Raw genomic sequence first — 24,273 nt, 5'->3', positions numbered from 1 at the left:
TATTGAAACAAAGCTCTGAAGATCAAATTGTAGAGAAGGTCGAGGCTACAAGTTGAGTCAAACTGGTAGCATATAAATAATTAAACCAGGATCAGTCTTAGTAGAACACTACTTCTTGTTGCAACAGAATTATAATTCAACCAGAATAAAGCTGGACCTTGGAGGCCTTCTAGACCAACCCCCTGCTCAAGCAGGAGACCCTATAGGTGGCTGTCCAGTCTTTTCTTAAAAAACCTCCAGTGGTGAAGCATCTACAACTTCTGAAGGCAAGCTCTTCCACTGGTTAATTGTCCTCATTGTTAGAAAGTTTCTCCGTAATTCCAGGTTGCTTCTCTCCTTGATTAGTTTCCATCCATGGTTTCTTGCCTTGCCTTTTGATGCTTTGGAAAATAAGTTGACCCCCCTCTTCTTTGTGGCAGCCCATCAAATAATGGAATACTGCTATCATGTCCCCCCCCCACTAGTCCTTCATTTCTCTAGACTGGCCATACTCAATTCCTGCAACCGTTCTTCATATGTTTTAATCTCCAGGCCCTTAATCATTTTAATTGCTCTTCTTCACACTTTTTCCAAAGTCTCAACATCTTGTTTGTAATGTGGTGACCAAAACTGGATGCAGTATTCCAGCTGTGGTCTTACTAAGGGTTTGTAAAGTGGTACTAATATTACATGTGATTTTGACTCTATGCCTTTGCTTCTACAACCAAGGATTGTATGAGCTTTTTTGGCTACTGCTGGCACACTGTTGGCTCATGTTTAAGTGATTTAGGACTCAAAAGTCCCTCTCACAGTTACTGGCTTTGAGTCAGATTTTGCCAAATCTGTACTTTAGGTTTTTCCTGCCCAGGTGTAAAACCTTGCTTTTCTCCACATTAAATTTAATGTTGTTCAATTGTTCAAGTCTGTCAAGATCTTTTTGGATCCTGAGCTTGTCTTCTTTCGTGTTAGCTATTCCTGCCAGCTTCGTGTCATCTGCAAATTTGATGATTTCACCTTCTATTCCCTCATCTAAATCATTTGTGAAAATATTGAAGAGTACTGGGCCTAAGCTGGAACCTTGTGGTATCCCACTGTGTACTTCTCTCCGTGTAGACGTAGTACCAGGAATAATTCTGGTGGTTAGCCAAATGTGTCAATTATGAAATCACATATTTTAGACTTCTTGGAACAAATAAGTATAAAATAAACAGAACAAATATTTTAATTGGTTTTGAAAGAAATAAGTTATCCGCTCTGGAACAGGTCAAGGGCATCTTAATGCAGTTATTTTTTTTTCACAATGACCAAACAGATGTCTCTAGGAGATGAAGCTATATCCATCTTCTTCAGTGATCCCCTTTAACTCATATTTGGAGGCAAAATTCACCAAATCAGAAGTAATACTGGCTTTAGTCTAATAGCTGGTGGTGATAGATCTGTTCTCTATGAATGTCGCATCCTGGACATAAACTGTTTCAGCTCCTACCCTCAAAACGACGCTATAGAGCACTGCACACCAGAACAACTAGACACAAGAACAGTTTTTTCCCGAAGGCCATCACTCTGCTAAACAAATAATTCCCTCAACACTGTCAACCTATTTACTGAACCTGCACTACTATTAATCTTCCCATAGTTCCCATCACCAATCTCTTTCCATTTATGACTGTATGACTATAACTTGTTGCTGGCAATCCTTATGATTTATATTGATATATTGACCATCAATTGTGTTGTAAATGTTGTACCTTGATGAACGTATCTTTTCTTTTATGTACACTGAGAGCATATGCACCAAGACAAATTCCTTGTGTGTCCAATCACACTTGGCCAATAAAAATTCTATTCTATTCTATTCTATTGTATTCTATGTCTCCAATTCCTTTTTGGCCATATCGTACAGTAATGCATTTTCCAACTAAATTTTGTGCTGTTTGGAAAAGTATTTTCTTTCATTGGTTCTAGATTAACTTCCAGTCAGCTTCACTTGATGAACCCTGATTCTAATTCTGATGTTTTGACAGAAAAAAAAGAAAAACTTCAATTTCCTCGACATTCTCCATTCCATTTTCCCTGGAGCTGGATCAAGACAATCCAGGAAGGGTGTTGCTCTGTTCTTCTTCTGCCTGGAGACTGAGCACGTGATCATAATTTGCGTGCGTCGTCCCTCCTTCCTCGCCTGGTGCTTTTCCATTTCGGCTCAGTCTTCAGCGCAGAGGGACGTGATTGAACAAGAGGCTTTGTTGTAACCCAGGCCCAAGCAGTTATTACCAGACACAATCAGTCCTAAACAAACATGTTTTATTAGAACAGCTGAGAATTACTTCACTCTCAGCTTAGTCCAAATTAAGTCCATGTCCATCAGTGGGAGGCGACAACTTCAGACAAATGGGTCCTCACCATGTTGAATTCGGGTTTAGCACTGGAATTCCTCTCCACCCCTCCAAAATTCTTTCTAAAGTGTCCCAGGTCAAAGGACCCATCCATAAGAAGCCTGATGAAGATGGCCATCCAGCTGGATATCCAGGCTATCGAACCGGTCCCTCTGGACCAACGGGGACTAGGATTCTATTCGATCTTTTTCGTGATCCAAAAAAGTTCCAGGGGGGTGGAGAGCAATAAAATTTGCCAAATAAAAATTTGGCAGCTCCAAATCTCAACCAGCAAATGCTCAGTCTTACATATAGGAAAAAAGAACCCAAACACTAAGTACATACTAGATGGACATTACCTTACAGACGACCCCCATCCCGTTAAAGACCTTGGAGTTTTCATGTCAAATGATCTCAGTGCCAAAGCCCACTGCAACTACATAGCAAAAAAACCTAATCTTGCGTAGCTTCTTTTCCAAAAACACCACACTACTAACCAGAGCATATAAAACATTTGCTAGACCAATTCTAGAATACAGCTCGCCTGTTTGGAACCCTCACCACATCTCTGACATCAATTGAACGTGTCCAGAAATATTTTACAAGAAGAGTTTTCCATTCCTCTGAAAACAACAAAATACCTTATCCCACCAGACTTGAAATCCTAGGCTTAGAAAACTTGGAACTCCGTCACCTTCGACAAGACCTAAGTTTAACTCACAGAATCATCTATTGTAATGTCCTTCCTGTCAAAGACTACTTCAGCTTTAATTGCAATAATACTAAAGCAACCAATAGATTTAAACTTAATGTCAACCGCTTTAACCTAGATTGCAGAAAATATGACTTCTGTAACAGAATCATCAGTGCTTGGAATACTTTACCTGACTCTGTGGTCTCTTCCCATAATCCTAAAAGCTTTAACCAAAAACTTTCTACTATTGACCTCACCCCATTCCTAAGAGGACCATAAGGGGCGTGCATAAGCGCACAAACGTGCCTACCGTTCCTGTCCTATTGTTTTTCTTTTCTTCTTCCTATATATATATATATATGCTTATACCTCCTTATATTTACTCATATATGTGTTTATATACTATATAATCTTTTTGTATGATACCTACATATATTGTTGTGACAAAACAAACAAACAAACAAACAAACAAATAAATAAATATTAGATTTGAAAGGTATTAACCGTTTTGGCATTTCCTGGGATGGGATTTGTCTTTTTCAACTTCATTCAATCATCTGCTACGGTTCTTCTTCTTCTTCTTTTTTTCCCTAGTTGGTTACTGGGAACTGAAAACCGTTGAAAATTTTACTTTTGAATGAATTGTTTTGTTTAAATGTATTTTTAAATGATACAATCTCAATGGAGGAAGGATGCCTTAATATATTTTAAGAAACTTAAAAACACTTAAAAATAAACTTATAGTGGACGCAAAGAAGGAAATAGAAAAGAAATAGACACGCACACTTGCTTGAAACAAAGATAGTTAATTAAAAAAATAATGTAAATTGTTTCAACCTCTATGATTCAAAAGCCGTAATATTAAGTTTCCTGGTCAGCTGCACAATCTGTGTTTCTCACTTTAGGCACGTATTTTATTTTAACCTTCCTCTCATGATGCATGGTGAAAATCACATAGTTTGTGCGCTGGCCAAAAGCCAAGATTAAACCAAGCCAGAAATGGCAAACTCCTTAGAAAAGTAAATATTAATGTCTAAACGTTACTCTATTTTACCTCACATTTTATTTAACAGCATTAACATAACATAACATAACATAACATAACATCAGAGTTGGAAGGGACCTTGGAGGCCTTCTAGTCCAACCCCCTGCCCAGGCAGAAAACCCTACACCATCTCAGTCAGATGGTTATCCAACATTTTCTTAAAAATTTCCAGTGTTGGAGCATTCACAACTTCTGCAGGCAAGTCGTTCCACTTATTAATTGTTCTAACTGTCAGGAAATTTCTCCTTAGTTCTAAGTTGCTTCTTTCTTTGACCAGTTTCCACCCATTGCTTCTTGTTCTACCCTCAGGTGCTTTGGAGAACAGCCCGACTCCCTCTTCTTTGTGGCAGCCCCTGAGATATTGGAACACAGCTATCATGTCTCCCCTAGTCCTTCTTTTTGTTAAACTAGACATACCCAGTTCCTGCAACCGTTCTTCATATGTTTTATCCTCCAGTCCCCTAATCATCTTTGTTGCTCTTCTCTGCACTCTTTCTAGAGTCTCAACATCTTTTTTACATCGTGGCGACCAAAACTGGATGCAATATTCCAAGTGTGGCCTTACCAAGGCATTATAAAGTGGTACTAACACTTCACGTGATCTTGATTTTATCCCTCTGTTTATGCAGCCCAGAACTGTGTTGGCTTTTTTAACAGCTGCTGCACACTGCTGGCTCATATCTAAATGGTTATCCACTAGGACTCCAAGATCCCTCTCACAGGTACTACTATTGAGCAAGGTACCACATATACGGTACTGGTGCATTTTGTTTTTTTGGCCTAAATGTAGAACCTTACTTTTTTCACTGTTGAATTTCATTAGATAGCGCCCAGTGTTCAAGTCTGTCAAGATCTTTCTGTAACTTGAGCCTATCTTCTGGAGTGTTGGCTATTCCTGCCAGCTTGGTGTCATCTGCAAATTTGATGAGTTCCCCATCTATCCCCTCGTCCAAGTCATTGATGAAGATGTTGAAGAGTACTGGGCCTAAAACAGAGCCTTGGGGTACTCCACTGCATACTTCCCTCCATGTGGATGTAGTTCCGTTGAGGACTACACGTTGAGTGCGGTTGGTCAGCCAATTACGAATCCATCTGGTGGTGGTGCTGTCTAACCCACATTTTTCTACTTTATCTAGTAGTAGGTTATGGTCTACTTTATCAAATGCTTTACTAAAGTCCAAGTAAATTATATCGACAGCATTCCTCTGGTCTACTAATTTTGTCATTTTGTCAAAGAATGCGATAAGATTAGTCTGGCATGATCTGTTTTTGACAAACCCATGTTGGCTTTTGGTTATTACTTTGTTTGCTTCTAGGTGTTCGGTGATTCGTTGCTTGATTATCTTTTCCAGAATCTTCCCCGGTATTGAGGTCAGACTGATAGGTCTGTAGTTTCCTGGATCTGTTTTTTTTCCTTTTTTGAAGATAGGAACTACATCAGCTCTTTTCCAGTCCTCTGGCAGCTCCCCAGCATTAATGTTAGTTGAATGAAATATTTGCCCGAAAGTTGTTCTGAACCAATGGAATGGAACCCTGGCATTATAATTCTCCTTCTCTCTCATTACTCATTTTAAGGCGACCAACTTTTTTACAACGAGAAGGAGGACACAAATAAATTGAAGAAAAAAATATCATAAATAAAAGAAACATTTTATTCATTGCAACAATAATACAGAATGCACTATAATATGATAAATGCATAATAAAAAACATTTGCAACAATAACATTTTATATTGTAATTATGCTTACATGCCTATTAATTATTATTTAAATGAGTACTTTTCCATTGAATAAATATTTTTTGTCAATGTATCATCTTCTAACAATATATTAGAAATATCTGAACAAGAAATACCCTTCAAATTGAATCTTACAGTAGGTGCTGCAGCTAGAGTGTCAACATTCAATCTCGATTTCTCACTTTTCCAAAAATCATTAGCAATTGAATAAATAAAATTAATTATTAAAACTGACACAATAACATAAGTGAATAAACTTGTAAATAAAATTATATATATTTAGAAATTATTAAATAGATAATGAATTAATAAAACGTGAATTATTGTGCTCACCTATGTATGATTGAATATTTACTGAGAAAGAAGTGAGTCTAATGCGTGCGTGTGTACCATGTCGTGTTTCGATAAGAAGTAAACAAAGCCACTTGCACGCGGCGCACTCTTGCACACGGCGCAGTCTCTCAAAACAATTCTGCGCATGCGTCTCATAATCGCATCTTGCCGCACTGTACCGAGCCCTGACGAATCATCATGTCAAATACAAATACGTCACATTACACACAATGGATCGGATTGGCTTCGATCGAATATGGAGATTTACAGATTAGTCTTCAAATATCGAAAAGGAGGACATGCAGGTGGAGCTTTTCAAGAGAGGACAGAATTTACCAAAAAAGGACCGTCCTCCCTAAATGAGGACGATTTGTCACCTTACTCATTTAATTCCTATGGAGATCAGTTTTCTACTACTGGCCATCCACTATAAATCAATATTTAAAGTTCTAGACAGCATTAAACAAAAGTTGTTATAAATAAGGACCTCTGAAAATAACCTGTTGTACAGGAAATGCTTTTAAAATAATTTTGTTGTTGTTGGTAGTTATCACTTCACTTCTTATATATTATATAAATGCCGACTAACAATTTATTCGTGTCTGTGTTAACTATATTATGGAAGCTATGTGTAAACTTGTTAAGACTCTCTAAAAAACTGTTTTATTCGTTGGCAACTCAGATGAAATATTTGGTACAGCAGTTGCTATTAAACCTAGAATTTTTAGACAGTTGGATGTCATGTTTTTGCTTCTTCCTGATTTTCTAAATTAGAGTTAGAATTTTCATCCCACATATATTTTAGCACTTGGTGAATAAGAATAAAATGCCTAATATCCACAAGCTTATTAATTAGGATGAGGCCCATTGAGTTAAGTAACGTTCATTACAGAGGAAATAAATTTTGTTCGGATTAAAAAAATAAACTTTGATCCACTTCTTAATTTCAAAATATCTTGCTAGCAATTTAATTAAAATAAAAATACAATCAGCATTTAAACACAATATACGTTTAAAACATATGCAGCTTGAAACACCTATAAAAAGTGAGAAACAAACTGAAAAAGCCAGGGGAAAAAATCCCAAATCCTTACTTTAGCCCTGAAAATACAAAAAGCTGAGGTTGGATGATTGGCAGTACAGAAGTCTGTGAAATTGGATGGGCCATTGGAAATACCCACTTTTGTATTGGTATTAACCTGACTTCAATTTGGGAAGAGCCATGTGAAACTAAGCAGTCCTCTGATCCCAAGCAATTTAGAGTTTAAATAACATAACCAGCATTTTGAATTATACCTGAAAATAAATTGGTAACTGGTGCAGCTAGACCATGAGTCGTATTATATACCTTGATTTATCTTTAAGAGAAAATCAAAACCTTAGATGCTGTACTTTGGGCTAACTGTAGTTTACAAAAACGGTAGAGTATTTTAATTGAATAGTCTCAAGGTTTTGAAACCCTCAGGAGAGGTAGAATAGTTTTGGTTAATACAGCTAAAGCTTGAGGAATAGTGCCAGAATAGACATCTGCATGTTAATTAATAAAGCCCTCACTGATAGCACCACTGCTTTCAAATATTGTTGTGTCTCGCCCAATCTCACCACAGCCGGGGCCTTCTTATCTGCTTCCGAACATGGAGGAATGTTCTAGTATGCCTCCCGGCCCCAGCCCTGGCTCCATGCCCAGACAGGCTGAAGAGGAGGAAATATCTCCAGCCCCCAGCTCTGGCTCCATGCCCAGGCAAACGGAGCAACTAGACCCCTCCCCCTCCTCCACAGCATGTGAGCCTGAGGGAGGTCAATTGCCAACAGCTGCTGACTGGAGTGACCCTCGCGTCAGAAGACTTGATAGGCGGAGGCAACAGAAGGAAGGGAGGGGCAGGCCTGGATAAGTGCTGAGTCATGGAGCCACACCCCATGGCCTATATAAAGGATCTGCTTTCTGGCATTCCCTGAGTCAGGCAAAGTCTAAACATATCTTGCTGAAGTCACTTTCTGGTCTCCTGCCTGCCCTGAGGACTTTGCTAGGACTTTGGCAGAGCTGCAGAGGCACACCTGATTCGGATTTCCCTGACCCGGCCGTCAGCGGAGGAGTGGGACACGACAGATATTGGTCTAGGACAGGGATGTCAAACTCAAGCCCTGGGGGCCTAGATCTGGCCCACAGGGCTGCCCTGGCAACAGCGAAGGTATTCTGACCTAGGCGTTCCCAAACCACGAAGCAGACTCCTTATCCCAAGGAAAATCCCTTTTTATTAAGTTACTGTGAATTTCTCCCATTCACACTCAGCAAAGTCTTTCAAGAGAGAATTTACAGTCACAGACCTTATCTGGCTTGGAGAGCTGCCAGGCCGATATCTTCAAAACACAGCAAGGAGTCTGGGAGAGTCACAAACCAATTAGGCGAACTAATGGTCTCCTGCAAACTCCACTCCCCTTTCGCTCCTCTTTTATTCCCTCTGGGAGAGGCCATTCATCGTCCACCTGTGGCCTTACTCCCAAGCTGACCCTTGTTCTTTAGTTGTTCCCTTCGTCTGGCAACTCTGCGCATGCGCACACTGGGAACAGGCTCCATCTGTTCGTCTGACTCGCTGATGTCTGACTCCAAAGGCAGCTGATAGCTGGCATACAGCCCTGGCCCTCTCTCTGCCTCCGACGCAGAGCCCTCATCAGAGCTTTCCCCAGACTCCAGGACTGGCCCATGTTCCTCCCCAACCTCCTCACTGTCCAAATTTGCTGCCTGCTCTGCTGGCAGCTGGCAGGCCACAACAGAAGGACCAGCCTGCAATGCCTCTGCCGGCGAAAATGGAGCAACAAGCTCAGGGTCTTAGCCACTGAGCCACTGTGTCCCTTTTGTTTCTAGACTACAGGGGACTAAATATCAGGAAGCAAATTTTGACCAAAAAAAAACAACAACCCCAAAGCAAAACCCCAGAGTGGTTATTAACTCTAGGAATGTCAGCAACGAATGCTATATGAGTTGTACTGGATCATGAATAGACATAGATAAATTTTACAGGAAGAAGAATCTTTCATCAGTCTTGGTCAGGGGTGAAATCCAGTAGGTTCTGACAGGTTCTGGAGAACCGGTAGTGGAAATTTTGAGCAGTTCGGAGAACCGATGGCGGAAATTTTGTGTAGTTCAGAGAACCCGCAAGTACCCCCTCTGGCTGGCCCCAGAGTGGGGTGGGAATTGAAATTTTGCAATATTCTTCCTCCAGGAGTGGGGAGGGAATGGGGATTTTGCAGTATCCTTCCCCTGGAGTAGGGTGGGAATAGAGATTTTGCAACAGCCTTCCCATGCCACGCCCACCAAGCCACGCCCAAAGAACCGATAGTAAAAAAATTTGGATTTCACCACTGGTCTTGGCTGATAAGGTACATCTCTTTCTGACAGATTGGATTATGTTAATACATCTTTCAAGGAATGATCCCTGAAAATAATTTGAAAATTATAGTTGGAGCAGGGCTGTCAAACTCCCGCCCCACGGGCTGATGGCGCTGGCCACACCCACGCCCGGTTTAGCGAAGGGGAAAAAGGTCCCGATAACATCACGTGTCGACAACATGAGTTTGACACCCCTGAGTTAGGGCATCCATTCTAGAATCCATCTTGCATTATAACTATATATTTCTATCTGAAGAGTGAAGCCGAGGAAGCATAATAAGGAGAAAGTCTGCAGAAGAAAAGTAGATCACAAAATAGAATGGCCAGTCATTCTGACTCATGCCCAGGTTCCTCAAGCAAATTAATCAAGCAAATGAATAGATGAAATTGTAGAATGATCTAAGGTTAAAGCACATATTTCAGGAGTCACAGGATACAAGAAACAGAGGGAGGCATGCTGTAAATAGCAAACAACAGAAAGCCTGAATAGCGAGCTTGCTTCAGTCTGCCAGGCTGAGTGTCTCATCCCAGATGTTTGATTAATCAGCCAGGACAATCCTCCTCCTGTCACTCTGAGCCTTATTTGCTCATTATTCTAGCCCTGCAATCTAAGAAGTGGTCTTTCTCCCTTGGGCTGGCAAGTGGAAATTCTGTTCTCCGACTGTTGTGTCTTGTCCGCTCTCACCGCAGCCGGGGTCTGTTTATCTGCTCCCGAACACGGAGGAATGTATGCCTCCCGGCCCCAGTTCTGGCTCCATGCCCAGACAAGCTGCAGAGGAGGGGGCACCTCCCAGTCCCAGCCCTGGCTCCATGCCCAAGCAGGCTGCAGAGGAGGGAGCATCCCCCGGCCCCAGCCCTGGCTCCATGCCCAGGCAAACGGAGCAGCTAGACCCCTCCCCCTCCTCCACAGCATGTGAGCCTGAGGAAAGTTTACTTCCAACAGCAGCTGATTGGAGTGACCCTCGCATCAGAAGATTGGATAGGCGGAGGCAACAGAAGGAAGGGAGGGGCAGGCCTTAATGAGTGCTGAGTCATGGAGCCACACCCCATGGCCTATATAAAGGATCTGCTTTCTGGCAGTCTCTGAGTCAGGCAAAGTCGAACTTATCTTGCTGAAGTCACTTTCTGGTCTCCTGCCTGCTCTGAGGACTTTGCTAGGACTTTGGGCAGAGCTGCAGAGGCAAGCCTGATTCGGATTTCCCTGACCCGGCTGTCAGCGGAGGAATGGGACACGACCCCGACTTCTGCTATTTCTGTTCCTGAAGACATATTTATCTCTAGCACCTCCCAGACAAATGACCATGATTCCAGTCTCCCATAGGAGACCTTGAATAGGTATCACCTCCTCCTTATCAGAAAATCTCTTCAGAAGCCCAGTCCTGACCATAAGTGGTGAGCGAGGTCCCGTGAAGGTCTCATACAACGTTCAAGTTGAAACAGCCTTACTGGTTGCCCGTTGCGTTCTGATTATCATGATTATTTATGATTCATTATTATCATGATGGTCTTTAAAGTTGAGCACCTACTCTACATTCCACCCTATACTTTTATGTCACTAACAGGGCAAGTTTCATGGGATCCATACTGAATATGATTGACATCAAGAATTAATTCTGGTTTCTACTGGGACCAGTGTTATGGATCAAAATGTCACCAATGTTGAAGCAAGTTCACTTCTCATTGCAATTCAAAGCACAAATCATCAAATCAGAAAGGCCAAAATCTTCTGTTAGTTCCAAATACTAACTTTCTTTTTCATCTGTAAGATAGTTTGAATTTAGATATTATATGTATCAACAGCAAGAAATATCTATTTCTTTGGTTCTGTGAGAATTGTCATTTTGTAAATTGCTATCACTGCAGAAAAAACCATGGCTACCAACCTGCCTTCCATGGAGGACCTGTATATTGCACGAGTCCAAAAGAGGGCTGTGAAAATATTTAGAGACCCCTCGCATCCTGGACATAAACTGTTTCAACTCCTACCCTCAAAATGACGCTGTAGAGCTCTGCACACCAGAACAACTAAACACAAGGACAGTTTTTTCCCAAACACCATCACTCTGCTAAACAAATAATTCCCTCAACACTGTCAAACCATTTACTACGTCTGCATTATTAATCTTCTCATCGTTCCCATCACCCATCTCCTTCCACTTATGACTTTAACTTTGTTGCTCGTATCCTTACGATTTATATTGATAATGATTGTTTCCTGACTTCTTATTTGTACCCTATGATTATCATTAAATATTGTACCTTAGAATTCTTGATGAACGTATCTTTTCTTTTATGTACACTGAGATCATATGCACCAAGACAAATTCCTTGTGTGACCAATCACCCTTGGCCAATAAAATATTCTATTCTATTCTATTCTATTCTATTCTATTCTATTCTATTCTATTCTATTCTATTCTATTCTATTCTATTCTAAAAAGGGAATTGAAAGTCTGTTGTCATAGATGACTAGATGGATAATAGGTGTTTTGTATAGAATGTTCCCTTTTTAACTTGCTAAATAACAAAACCCTGAAGACTGATTGTCATATATTATTTTACAGAATAAGAAGTATATTCTCATCATGGTTGATCCAGATGCTCCTAGCAGATCTAATCCAATATATCGCTTCTGGAGACATTGGGCTGTGACTGACATCAGCGTAAGTACTGTGAACATTTGATATTTCTTTCTTGATATGTTTATTACATATTTTGTGCGATTAATGGCTGTTTTCTGCTTTGTAATTTTAATCCCTCTCACATGAGTGATTCCTTCGGTTCAAAGTGTCAGGCTCTTCTTCTCAGAAACAGCTTGACTAAATTATTACTGTAACTCAAGAACAGTCCTTATAAAACATTTGACGCCTCTGAGCAGTTAAGGATTCCTCTGGTTCAAGTGAACTACCATCTGTTCTACCTTCGTACAGCAGAATTTTCTGACTTTCATTTTCAGTCCTTGCTTGTTAATAATATTCTTTGGTCCATGCTGGGTGTTGATATTCTACACAGTCTGCTTTAGCACTTGAAAAAAACAGATTTTGAGGATTTCTGTGCTGCTGCCTTGATGCTTGATGTATTTGGGGGTGGGGGAAAAAAACCCACTTTCAATTTCTCACAACTGTGGTTGGAAACAAGTAGGTCTGAGGACTATCATGTTAGCTCTGCCATATGAGAGAAATCGGGTGTAACCAGTGTTAACAGCCATTTCTATGGGCAAGCTAAGTTAAGAAGCTCAGAATTCTTGTTTGGCCAAGTGTGATTGGACCCACAATGAATTTGTCTTGAGTGTATATGCTCTCAGTGTACATAAAAGAAAAGATACGTTCATCAAGAATCATGAGGTACAACACTTAATGATAGAATAGAATAGAATAGAATAGAATAGAATAGAATAGAATAGAATAGAATAGAATTTTTTATTGGCCAAGTGTGATTGGACCCACAAGGAACTTGTCTTGGGTACATATGCTCTCAGTGTACATAAAAGAAAAGATACATTCATCAAGAATCATGAGGTACAACACTTAATGATAGAATAGAATAGAATAGAATAGAATAGAATAGAATAGAATAGAATAGAATAGAATAGAATAGAATAGAATTTTTTATTGGCCAAGTGTGATTGGACCCACAAGGAACTTGTCTTGGGTGTATATGCTCTCAGTGTACATAAAAGAAAAGATACGTTCATCAAGAATCATGAGGTACAACACTTAATGATAGAATAGAATAGAATAGAATAGAATAGAATAGAATAGAATAGAATAGAATAGAATAGAATTTTTTATTGGCCAAGTGTGATTGGACCCACAAGGAACTTGTCTTGGGTGTATATGCTCTCAGTGTACGTTATCAGGAGGATAAAATACATTCGTCAAGGATAAAAAGATACAACACGTAGTGATAGTCAAGGTTACTAATAAGCTATCAAATCATACTAGGAAACAAATAAAAACAATATAAATTGAAAGATACAAGCGACACGGTTATAATCATAAATGGGAAGAGACAGATACTAGTAAGGAAGAGAAGAATATTAGTAATACAGACTTAGTAAATTATTTGACAGTGTTGTGGGAATTAGTTGTTAAGCAGAGTGATGGCATTCGGGGAAAAACTGTCCTTGTGTCTAGTTTTGGTGTGCAATGCCCTATAGCAGTGATGGCTAACCTTTTTGCAATCGTGTACCAAAAGTGGGGGGAGTGCAGGGGGGTCGCGTGTGCGCATGCCCACACCCATAATTCAATGCGCCCCTACCCCCTGCACATGCACATGTGACCCTCCGCGCTCCCCCTGCTTTTGGCACGCGATGGCACGGTGGGTCCAGTAGGGCCATTTTTCGGTCTCCCCAGTCTCCAGAGGCTTCCTAGGACCCTGGGGAGGGCGAAAATGGCTTTCCCCACCCCCCTGGAGGCCCTCCAGAGGCCGGAAACAGCCCGTTTCCTGACTTCTGGTGGCCCGGAAGGCCCAAAAATCAGCTGGAAGGTGCGCACATGTGTACTGGAGCTGAGCTAGGGCATCACTCGTGTGCCCAAGATACGGCTCTGCGTGCCACCTGTGGCACGCATGCCATAGGTTCGCCATCATGGCCCTATAGCGTAGGGCCTACCCTATAGTGAGGGTAGAAGTTGAAACAGCCAGTGAGAAATCTTTGGCTTGAATCTCTAGAACTTGAATGGGGACACAGAAACTAAGGATGTATTACAGAGATTTAGCCCAAAGAACAGAGTGAGTAGAGTGTATCCCATCTACATTGCCGGAGGTTTTCAAGAAAAGATTGGACAACTATTTGTCTGGGATGGATTGGAATAAGGACTCCTGCTTTGGGTGATTGGATGGACTAGAACAGGGATCACCAACCTTTCGGACCTCAGGGACCACTAAATTCATAATTTTAAATCCCGCGGACCACTAATATGATCTGCCTAAGGACCGGCTGGGTGGGTGTGGCTAGGTGGTCATATGACTGGGTAGGCATGGCCAACTCAATGTCACTCACATCAAGGGGGGCCTCACCGACCTCTACTCGCCCCTCCCCTCCCAGCCATTCCTCCCCTGCCAACCGGGGCTCCTTAGGGCCTCAACAGGAAGCAGTTGTTGGAGCTAAGCAGCCACCATGAGAAAGAGTTGGCAAAACAGCTGGATCAGTTCAAATTAGATCTGTCCGAGAAGGAGGCTCAGCAGAAACACCTCACTGAGGACTAGGAGCATACATTTTCCAAGCAGAGGGAAGACCTGCAGGAGTGCAAGGCCAGGTAGCGGTGCTTGGAGGCTCAGCGGGCTGAGATGGTCAGCCAGTTCCAGGCCATGATGCAGTCCCACTGGAACAAGGCCCTCCGGCTCTTCGTCACCAGCGGCACTTCCCTCCATCCTTCGCCCAAAGCTCCAAACCAGGAAGCTAAAGCAGACCCCAAGTTGGAATTTCTCCAACCCGCACAAAAAGACCCCCTCGAAGGGGGAGACTCTCTGCAGCAACACAAATATCTATCATTGCACATATCCGGCCCGAACCGGGAGCACTTCACCCCTGTGTGGAAGTAAAATGAATATGCAAGTCAGAATTAACGTACCATCCAATGGACTATGATCACCTTTGACTTCCAATGTTTGTTAGTGGTCCAAAAATGAGTTAGCATAGTTCTTTAGTAGACGAGTAGTTAGACCTGTAATTCAAAACATTTCCTTAAATGCCTGGAAATTAAGAAGTTAAAGAAAGAAAGTAAAGGATAGCTACTACCATTTATTTCCACTAAATCTTTTACATTGTCTCTGACCTTCCTTTTCATGAATTACAAGTTTTAAATAAAACTACTTAGAATAGTTTATTTCTCTTTGTGCCTCGATTTAACTTTACTGCATGTTTAAAAAAAATTAGGTGGTTCCAACTATGATTTGATCTTAGTACTAAAGTCTAATTAAGATATGAATTAATAAAGCAACCTGCATTTAAAGAAATACTATCTAGTTGTTCTCTATTATTCTCTAAAATTACAGCCAAATTTCCCCTTTTTTCTTTTTTTCTTTTTCATACACATACCTTAATTAAACTTTTTTTTTATTGTTAATGGCACTACAGAACAAATTAAAATTAGATATTAATACTTTTCACAATTTTCATAATTGGCTGAAAAGAGTAAAGCATTCAGAATAATTGTAGCAGCTTGTGTATCATTTTACTCCTATACAAATTCTTTCACAGGAATCTTTGCACATTTGTTAACAATAGGGTCTTGAAAGTCCCTCATTAATTTTAATATTTATTAATCAAGGAAAAAAGCTGGAACTAGCATTCCTTTTCTGTAGTCAGTTCCTTCTGGTATATTAACTGCTGCTAATTATTGTAATTAAAAATAACTTTAAGGAAGGTTTTTAAAAAAATCTCAAGTGGTATAATTTTCTTCTGGGGAAAAAAACGCTTATGTTCCTAATGGCATGATATTGTATATTCTTGTAACACATTGGTAATTCTTGTTTTTCTTCATGACTGGAGGTTTATTGATGAAAAGTAGAAACTTTGCATTATGTATATAGCAGATTCTCTTCAGATTGTATAGATAGATCTTTTATTTTTAATCTATTTTTTTAAAAAATAGGAAGTCAGGGACTAGTATACAGGTAGTACTGAATTTACAATCACAGTTTAGCCCAAAATTTCTGTTCCTAAGCAAGATAGTTGTTAAATAATTTTTGCCCCATTTTACGACTTTTCTTCTTGCCACTGTTGTTAAGTGAATCACTGCAGTTATTGTTAGTAATAACTAACTTAAGGGCCGGGATAGCTCAGGCTGTTAGAAGCCTGTTATTAGAACACAGCAGCCTGCAATTACTGCAGGTTCAAGCCCGGCCCAAGGTTGACTCAGCCTTCCATCCTTTATAAGGTAGGTAAAACGAGGACCCAGATTGTTGGAGGGGCAATAAGTTGACTTTGTAAATATACAAATAGAATGAGACTATTGCCTTACACAATGTAAGCCGCCCTGAGTCTTCGGAGAAGGGCGGGATATAAATGTAAATTTAAAAAAAAATGCAAATGTCTATGGGAAATCAACACTGCCAAGGATATACATTGGCCACAGATTTGATTAAAATAATATTTTTTAAAAAAAAAACGCTAAAAATTGCAGATGTTAACCCCTTGCCATTTTCAGTGACTGCAGGGTTTAGGAAGTCCATGTTCTTGAATCCTGAAATGTGTATCCTGAGATATTTGTATTGCCTCACTTGCTCGATAACTTGGCCCTAAGTCTGCTATTTATGTCGAACTAGGTTTTGCAATAGAGCACAGTTTTGGTTCTAGAATAATTTAAAGACAACCTTCTTTAAAGATTTTTAGTCATGGGGGGGAGGAGGGCAAAAACGCCCTCCCCCCGTGACTAGGCCACGTCCACTATGGCCATGCCCGCCCAGCAACCCACCCGAGAACCCCTTGCTAAAATTTTTGAAGCCCATCCCTGGTCTCTTCTTGAGAAGTTTGCTCTGCCCCCATTCCTTTGTCAATCTCTGCAGCTCTTTCTCCTCTCTCCCCAGGTTTATTCCTATATACAATACATCTGAAAAGTTTTAAATCAGGATATCTTGAATGTAGTTTGCTGATTCTACCTAGGAAATGAGTGGGCTGATAATTTTGGGGTTTGTGCAAGAGCTTTTTTTCCACCCTTTTTTTCTTTTAACAAACGGGAACAATAGTTGACAAGGACCAGTGTTTTGAGATTCCTAGAGAAGAATCGTTGGTGGCAGGAAAAAGGACTGTTAAAATTGAAGTCCAGAAATCAATATATTACGTTTTTGTTGTTGCTGTTCTTTTAAAAAATGCAATGGAATTATAATTGCATTCCACTGCTTTGCATGCTTTAGCCTGCACTACTAATTTCTTAACTTCTGTTGTAGCACAATAACCACAACAATACACGAGCACACAAACAGATACAAACTTAAAGTGAACCGCTCCAAACTCGAGTGCAGAAAATAGGACTTCAGTAACAGAGTGGTCAATGCCTGAAATGCACTACCTGACTCTGTAGTTTCTTCCCCAAACCCCCAAAACTTTAAGCTTAGACTGTCTACTGTTGACCTCACCCCATTCCTAAGAGGTCTGTAAGGGGCGTGCATAAGCACACCAGCATGCCTACCGTCCCTGTCCTACTGTCCCCTTTATTTGTATTCATTTTATGTATTCAGTCCATGCTTATACTTATATAAATTATCTAATATGTAGTCGACAAAATAAATAAAATAAAATCAATCAATCAATCAATCAATCAGAAGCCAGGCTGAGAGAGTGAGGTATGCAGGGCCATTGGATGAGATGCATTTGTATCTAAAACAGCGGCTCTCAACCTGTGGGTCGGGACCCCGTTGGGGGTCAAATGACGATTTGCCAGGAGTCGCCTAAGATCATCAGAAATATGGGAAGTATACTTGCGAGTCGAAGAATCGCTCTCCAATGGTTGACTTCACAAACCCAGCTGCAGGCTCTTCAAATTGCTAGCTGAATTCGGCTTCAGGCGCGATGAATTCAAAAAGAGAGAAATCTTTGCTCTGATGTCTCCCTCTCAAGCCAGCTGCAATCACTCCCAATCGCTAGCCTAATCTGGCTTCAGGTGCGATAAACTTAATAGGGGAGGGGTCTCCGCTTTAATGCCTCCGTCCTCAAGGCAATCGCAAGCAGTTCAGATTGTTAGCCAATATGGCTTCAGGCGTGATAAATTCAAAACGAAAATAATTTTACGGTTGGGGGTTGCCACATCGTGGGGAATTGTATTAAAGGAGTCGCCACATCATGGGGAATTGTATTAAAGGGGTCGCAGCACTATAAAGGTTGAGAACCACTGATCTAAAGTCTGACGTTGTAAGCCCATACAACATCAGACTTTAGATAGTTAGTTCACTACAGAACTAAGGAAAGTTAGCCTTAGACTCTTCATCTATTTTAGCAGATAATCTAATTTCTCATTTGGCCTGGTGGCTTTGCGTGCGCACATAACAAAGAAATGCATAATGAATAATTTATTACAAAAGAAATAGAATAAGATAGAACTTTTTTTATTGGCCAAGTGTGATTGGACAGACAAGGAATTTGGAATTATTACAATAGAAATTGTAATGTATCTTTAAAAGTTTTGGCGGGGAAAAAAGCACGTTGCTGATTGGTTGAAGCCTCCGGCTAAACTGTATATAAAGAGAGGTTTTTCCCAGCACTGGCTGCTGGGTTCACCATATAGTAAAGAGCTGTTGTCACTATCCTGGTCTCCTGCCTCGTTATTGCCCGAATCTAACACTGGCGACGAAGGTGGGATTTCGAGGCTAAGAGCGCCAGGAAAAGAGCTGAACTCACCAGGAAGACGCGAACCCAGCAAACAAGGGGCGGAAAGCAGCGATGTCCGGCTACACACCGCCAGCGCCATTCGACCCAGCTAAGGAAAAATGGGGGTCATACATGGCTCATTTCGAGTGTTTCCTCGAGGCGAACGAACTTCAAGGAGTTTCAGACAACAGGAAACGAGCGTATTTCCTGAGCCACTGCGGTCCAGAAGTTTTCGACACCGCAGAGCCCCTGGAGGAGCCAACGCTGGTACAGTCGGTACCGTGGCAAACTCTGCAGACTTTATTGAAAGCCCATTATGCACCAACGCCGTCCAAGTACGTGCAACGGTTCGAATTCGGGGAGCGCAGACAGCAAGAGGGCGAGTCCATCAGCGCATACATGGCCGCCCTGAGGAAAGCCTCAAAACATTGCGAGTACCGAGACTTGGATGAGGCATTGCTGGAGCAACTCATCCGCGGGGTCAGGGACATCCGTTTGCGGAGGCGGCTGCTGTCTAAAAGCAACCTAACACTGGCAAACGCCTTGGACGAAGCCAGGGCTCACGAGATGTCTACCCAAGCGGCGGAAACCCTACAAAAGCCGCTCGCACCAACGGCTGGTGCGAAATCAACCCCGGTCCACAACGAGGAGATCCAGGCTGAGTCGGACGGTGAGGAAGAGGAAGGAGTCTTCCACACCGGGAGGCCGGAGAAAGAAGACCGGGGTGACTGCGCAAGTTGCGGAGGGCAACACCAACGACAACAATGCAAATTTAAGGATGCGGTGTGTCGGCGGTGCGAAAGGAAGGGGCACATAGCACAGGCCTGTCGAGCACCCCAACCTTCCCGCCAAAAATTCAAACCGGCCAATCAGAGCGCGGGAACGGCGAAGCGGCCCGCGAGTGGTCAGTTTAAAAAAGGCGCGAAGTTGAATCAGACTGTCGTGAGAGTGGGTCACGCATCAACACGCCTAGAGAAAAAAATCTTTACAAAAGCAAAGATTGAGGGGGTGCCGTGCCGATTGGAGGTGGACACCGGCTCATCGATCACGATCATGTCCTGGGACAATCTCGTGAGAGCCTTACCCGCCATAGCAAAGCGCAAGCTGCAACCACAGAAATTAAGGGTACAAGACTACCAAGGGAATCGCATCCCTGTTCGAGGGGTAACGTCCGTCCACGTCGAGTACGGACAATACAAGAAAACTCTGCCCATAACCATCGTCGATGGGACCCTGCCAAGCTTATTGGGTCTGGACTGGTTCCGAGCATTGGGCATGGGAGTGACGGGAATCTTCAGAAACGAATTCGACCTCAAAGACGCACTCATGAAGGAGTTTGGGGACGTTTTCAAAGACTGCCTGGGCAAGTACACGGGGACCCCTATCTCTTTTAACTTAGACCCCCAAGTTGCCCCTATCCGTCTAAAGGCTAGGAGGGTCCCGTTCGCCCTAAAGCCCAGGATTGACCGGGAACTGGACAAACTAGTAAACCAGGGAATTCTAGTGCCAGTTGACCATGCTAAGTGGGAGACCCCTATAGTCACCCCAGTCAAACCGGACGGGTCGGTCCGGATTTGCGCTGACTATAAGGCAACGCTTAACAAAGCGCTGCAAAAGAGTGCTTACCCCGTCCCGGTGGTACAGCACTTACTGCACTCATTGGGGCAAGGGCAAGTTTTCGCCAAGCTAGACTTGGCCCAAGCCTATCAATAGCTACCCGTAGATAGCAGCACAGCCGAAGCACAGACAATTGTGACTCACAGAGGGGCTTTTAAGTGCACCCGGTTACAGTTTGGGGTTAGTGTGGCTCCAGGGTTATTTCAGAACCTCATGGAGCGGCTATTGCAAGGACTACCAGGGGTGGTACCATACTTCGACGATGTATTGGTATCCGCTGAGAACCTAGAGGAATTAGGGGTAAGGCTGCGAAAAGTTTTGGGCATTTTCCGGTCTGCCGGTCTAAAAGTTAAACTGAACAAATGCCATATCGGGGTTGAATCAGTAGAATTCCTGGGCTACCGAATAGACAGGGAAGGGATTCACCCCATTGAGAGCAAGGTACGGGCCATCAGGAAGGCCCCAGCCCCAAAGAACAAAACGGAGTTACAGGCATTCTTGGGTCTGGTCAACTTCTACGCGGTATTTTTGAAAAATAAGGCAACAATTGCCGAACCGCTGCACAAACTACTAGCAAAGACAGCTGCGTGGTCTTGGGGAAAGGCGGAAGCTAGGGCATTCGAAGGGGTAAAGAATCTCCTATCTAGCGATAGCCTCCTTATTCAGTATAATGGCACGTTGCCATTAGTATTAAGCTGCGATGCATCTCCCTATGGGGTGGGGGCTGTGCTCAGCCACCGGTTGCCAAATGGCACAGAAGCCCCTATTGCATATTACTCCCGAACCATGTCAGCAGCTGAAAGGAATTATAGCCAGCTTGATAAGGAAGCCTTGGCTATAGTCTCCGGAGTAAAGAAATTCCATGAATATGTATTTGGTCGTGATTTCGAAATCATCACGGACCATAGACCTTTGCTAGGCCTGTTGGCAGGCGACCGCCCAACGCCCGTGGCACTTTCGCCAAGAATGACCAGATGGACTATCTTCCTAGCGGCATATTCCTACAAACTACTACACCGGCCGGGGAAGGAATTAGGGCATGCAGACGCCCTGAGCAGATGCCCGTTACCAGAGACTATCGAAGACCCCACTCCGGGGATACCAGTTCTGCTAATTGACTCTTTGGACTCTGGCCCAGTCACATCCAAAGAGGTGGCTCGGGCTTCGTACAAGGACATTACAATAAGGACTGTAATTGGTTGGGTACAAAGAGGTTGGCCCGCTGCGCCGGGCGAGCGTTTTAAAGAATTTGTGAAAAAACGTGGGGAACTCTCAGCTCAAGGGGGGTGTCTGCTATGGGGGGATCGAGTGGTGATCCCGGAGAAATTGAGGGAAAAGGTATTGGGGCTCCTTCACGAAGGTCACCCAGGGATCGTGAGAATGAAGGGTCTAGCGAGAAGCTATGTGTGGTGGCCCTTAATGGACTCGGAAATTGCTGAAAGGGTAGGGAAATGCCAGGCCTGCCAGGAGTCCAGACCGCTACCCCCAACGGCCCCGATTCGGGAATGGGAAAGACCCCAGGGTCCTTGGTCTAGGATCCATATCGATTTTGCCGGCCCCTTCCACGGCCAAACTTTTCTGGTAGTAGTCGATGCCTACTCCAAATGGCTGGAAATCATTCTCATGAGATCCATGACAGCCGAGGCCGTGATTTCAGTCCTACGGCACCTATTCGTAACCCACGGGTTGCCAGACACGTTAGTCTCCGACAACGGGCCGCAATTCACGGCAACCCAGTTTGAGGGGTACTTGGCAGAGGAGGGCATCCGGCATGTCCTCTTGGCACCTTTCCACCCTGCGACGAACGGCCTTGCAGAACGTTCCGTTCGGAGCGCAAAAGAAGCATTGTCCAGAATCAGGCCAGGCGACTGGCAAACAAAAATCGATACCTTCCTGGCCGTCCAACACAGAACCCCCTGTGTCACAACTGGCAGAAGCCCGGCAGAGCTATTAATGGGTCGGAAGCTCAGGTGCCCACTAGACCGTTTAAACCCAAACTACACACCAGACGGTTACAAAGGGGTACAGGGTAAAACAAGAGGGATGGCAGTAGGCGACCTAGTGTGGGCACACAACTACAGCGAGGGTCCGACCTGGGTAACAGGAAAAATCCTAGAGATAACAGGACCAAAATCATATCTAGTAGAGATAGAGGATGGCCGGGTATGGAAGCGCCACATAGACCAGATAAGGAAACGCATAACCGGTAATTCAGAAACAGACGAAACAGGCCCTGACTACCCAACGAATGAATCCACAACTGACTCAAACCCGGGGCAAACGCGGGACTTATCTGAGTTCCAGGAGATCCAGCGACGCCAACCGGTTCCTTCTGAAAACAGCAGGCACGAGTCTGCAAATAATCCAGGGCCGGATGGCCCAGAGGAGGAGCTGAGAGGAACAAACAGTCCCTCCGGTCAGCTCGACTCACTCCCAGAGAATGAATTGCGCAGGTCCGAAAGAGTCAGGAGACGCCCAGTCTACTTGCGTGATTACGTTGAAAAATAAGATGTTAATTTTATGCAGATAATGGTAAAGTGTTTTCTGGGAGGGAAGGAGTGTAATGTATCTTTAAAAGTTTTGGCGGGAAAAAAAGCACGTTGCTGATTGGTTGAAGCCTCCGGCTAAACTGTATATAAAGAGAGGTTTTTCCCAGCACTGGCTGCTGGGTTCACCATATAGTAAAGAGCTGTTGTCACTATCCTGGTCTCCTGCCTCGTTATTGCCCGAATCTAACAGAAATCGCTTTGATAAAACTATTCACAAAAGGTAACTGGCCTTTCTGATCTCAAATAAAGGCTGCTTCTCTTCCTGTCAGAATTCTACTCTTTTCAAGATACTCCTTGCTGCATTGCAAATGGGAAGAGGAAACAAGAGAAGCTACAAGGGGACAGTGTCATTTTGCAGACAATGCTCCATATTATTTTGTAAGACCATGTTAAAAAATTATATATTATTTTGTAACACCCTTCGTGGTGAATTCAGTCTTATTCTGAGCTTTTGGCAGAAATTTGACCCATTATGATGAAAAATTCAGTACCCTAATCTGAAAAACAAATGGTTGGGAAAAAATTATCATTCACTACTTAACATTGATGATTATAGTGTTATTTTAAATTTCAGAAGGTACATGGCTTAACTTCAATTCGGCACTCACTAAAAATGCTTCTGTAAAGTGAAATAATACCTGTTGATGACTGTTTTTAAGGCCCTTTAAATTTTCAAGGTAATTTGCAGTTTAAAATTACTTAAGAGATAAGAACCAAATTAGCTCCTAAAGCTAGGAGGTCAATATGTCCCGTTATTCATACAAGAAGTGTTTAAATATAATCAGTCTTTATTCCAAATGCAGCATAATTGTTCATTTGAAGTAGCTTTTTTCCTTCATTCAATGAATCATTAAAATATTTAAAGGATAAATGCAGTGAATTAGAAATAAATTTATCATATTATCCTGGATACATTGAGGAGTATCACGTAACCAGGTGGAGGCTGAACTAGTTTACAAAGCCATCCAATAAACATTTTTTAAAATACTTTAAAATAGGGAAGGAATAAATCATATTGCCACATTCCGTTTGCTGTTTTTTTCAATCATGGGCAACAATGGAGAGAAGCAAAATGGAACACTCTTCGAAGTTTTCCTGTTCTAAGATTTATTTCTTCTGGAATAATTATTTAGAATTAAAAAGCCTGAACTGTCTGTAACTAATCAGCAAAAATGGTCGGGATCATAGTAGATAGCTTAATGGCTGGTGACTCAGTGTGTGTGGTAGCTGTAAAAGAAACACATTCTGT

At 42.5% G+C, this 24,273-nt stretch overlaps 1 protein-coding gene across 1 annotated transcript in view; it reads left to right on the top strand.

The window, feature by feature from the left end:
- PEBP4 (phosphatidylethanolamine binding protein 4) overlaps nucleotides 1-24,273 on the top strand; it is a 342,691-nt gene that overhangs the window by 111,364 nt on the left and 207,054 nt on the right. The window contains exon 4 of the mRNA XM_058194679.1: nucleotides 12,116-12,214. Within this exon, the coding sequence (XP_058050662.1) occupies nucleotides 12,116-12,214 (99 nt within the window). The remainder of the gene's footprint in view (nucleotides 1-12,115; nucleotides 12,215-24,273) is intronic.

Source organism: Ahaetulla prasina, chromosome 9 (genome assembly GCF_028640845.1).
Source record: "Ahaetulla prasina isolate Xishuangbanna chromosome 9, ASM2864084v1, whole genome shotgun sequence".
Classification (NCBI taxonomy): Eukaryota; Metazoa; Chordata; class Lepidosauria; order Squamata; family Colubridae; genus Ahaetulla; species Ahaetulla prasina.
The sequence above is the reverse complement of the archived record's forward strand: the minus strand, read 5'-3'. Positions and strand labels throughout refer to the sequence as shown.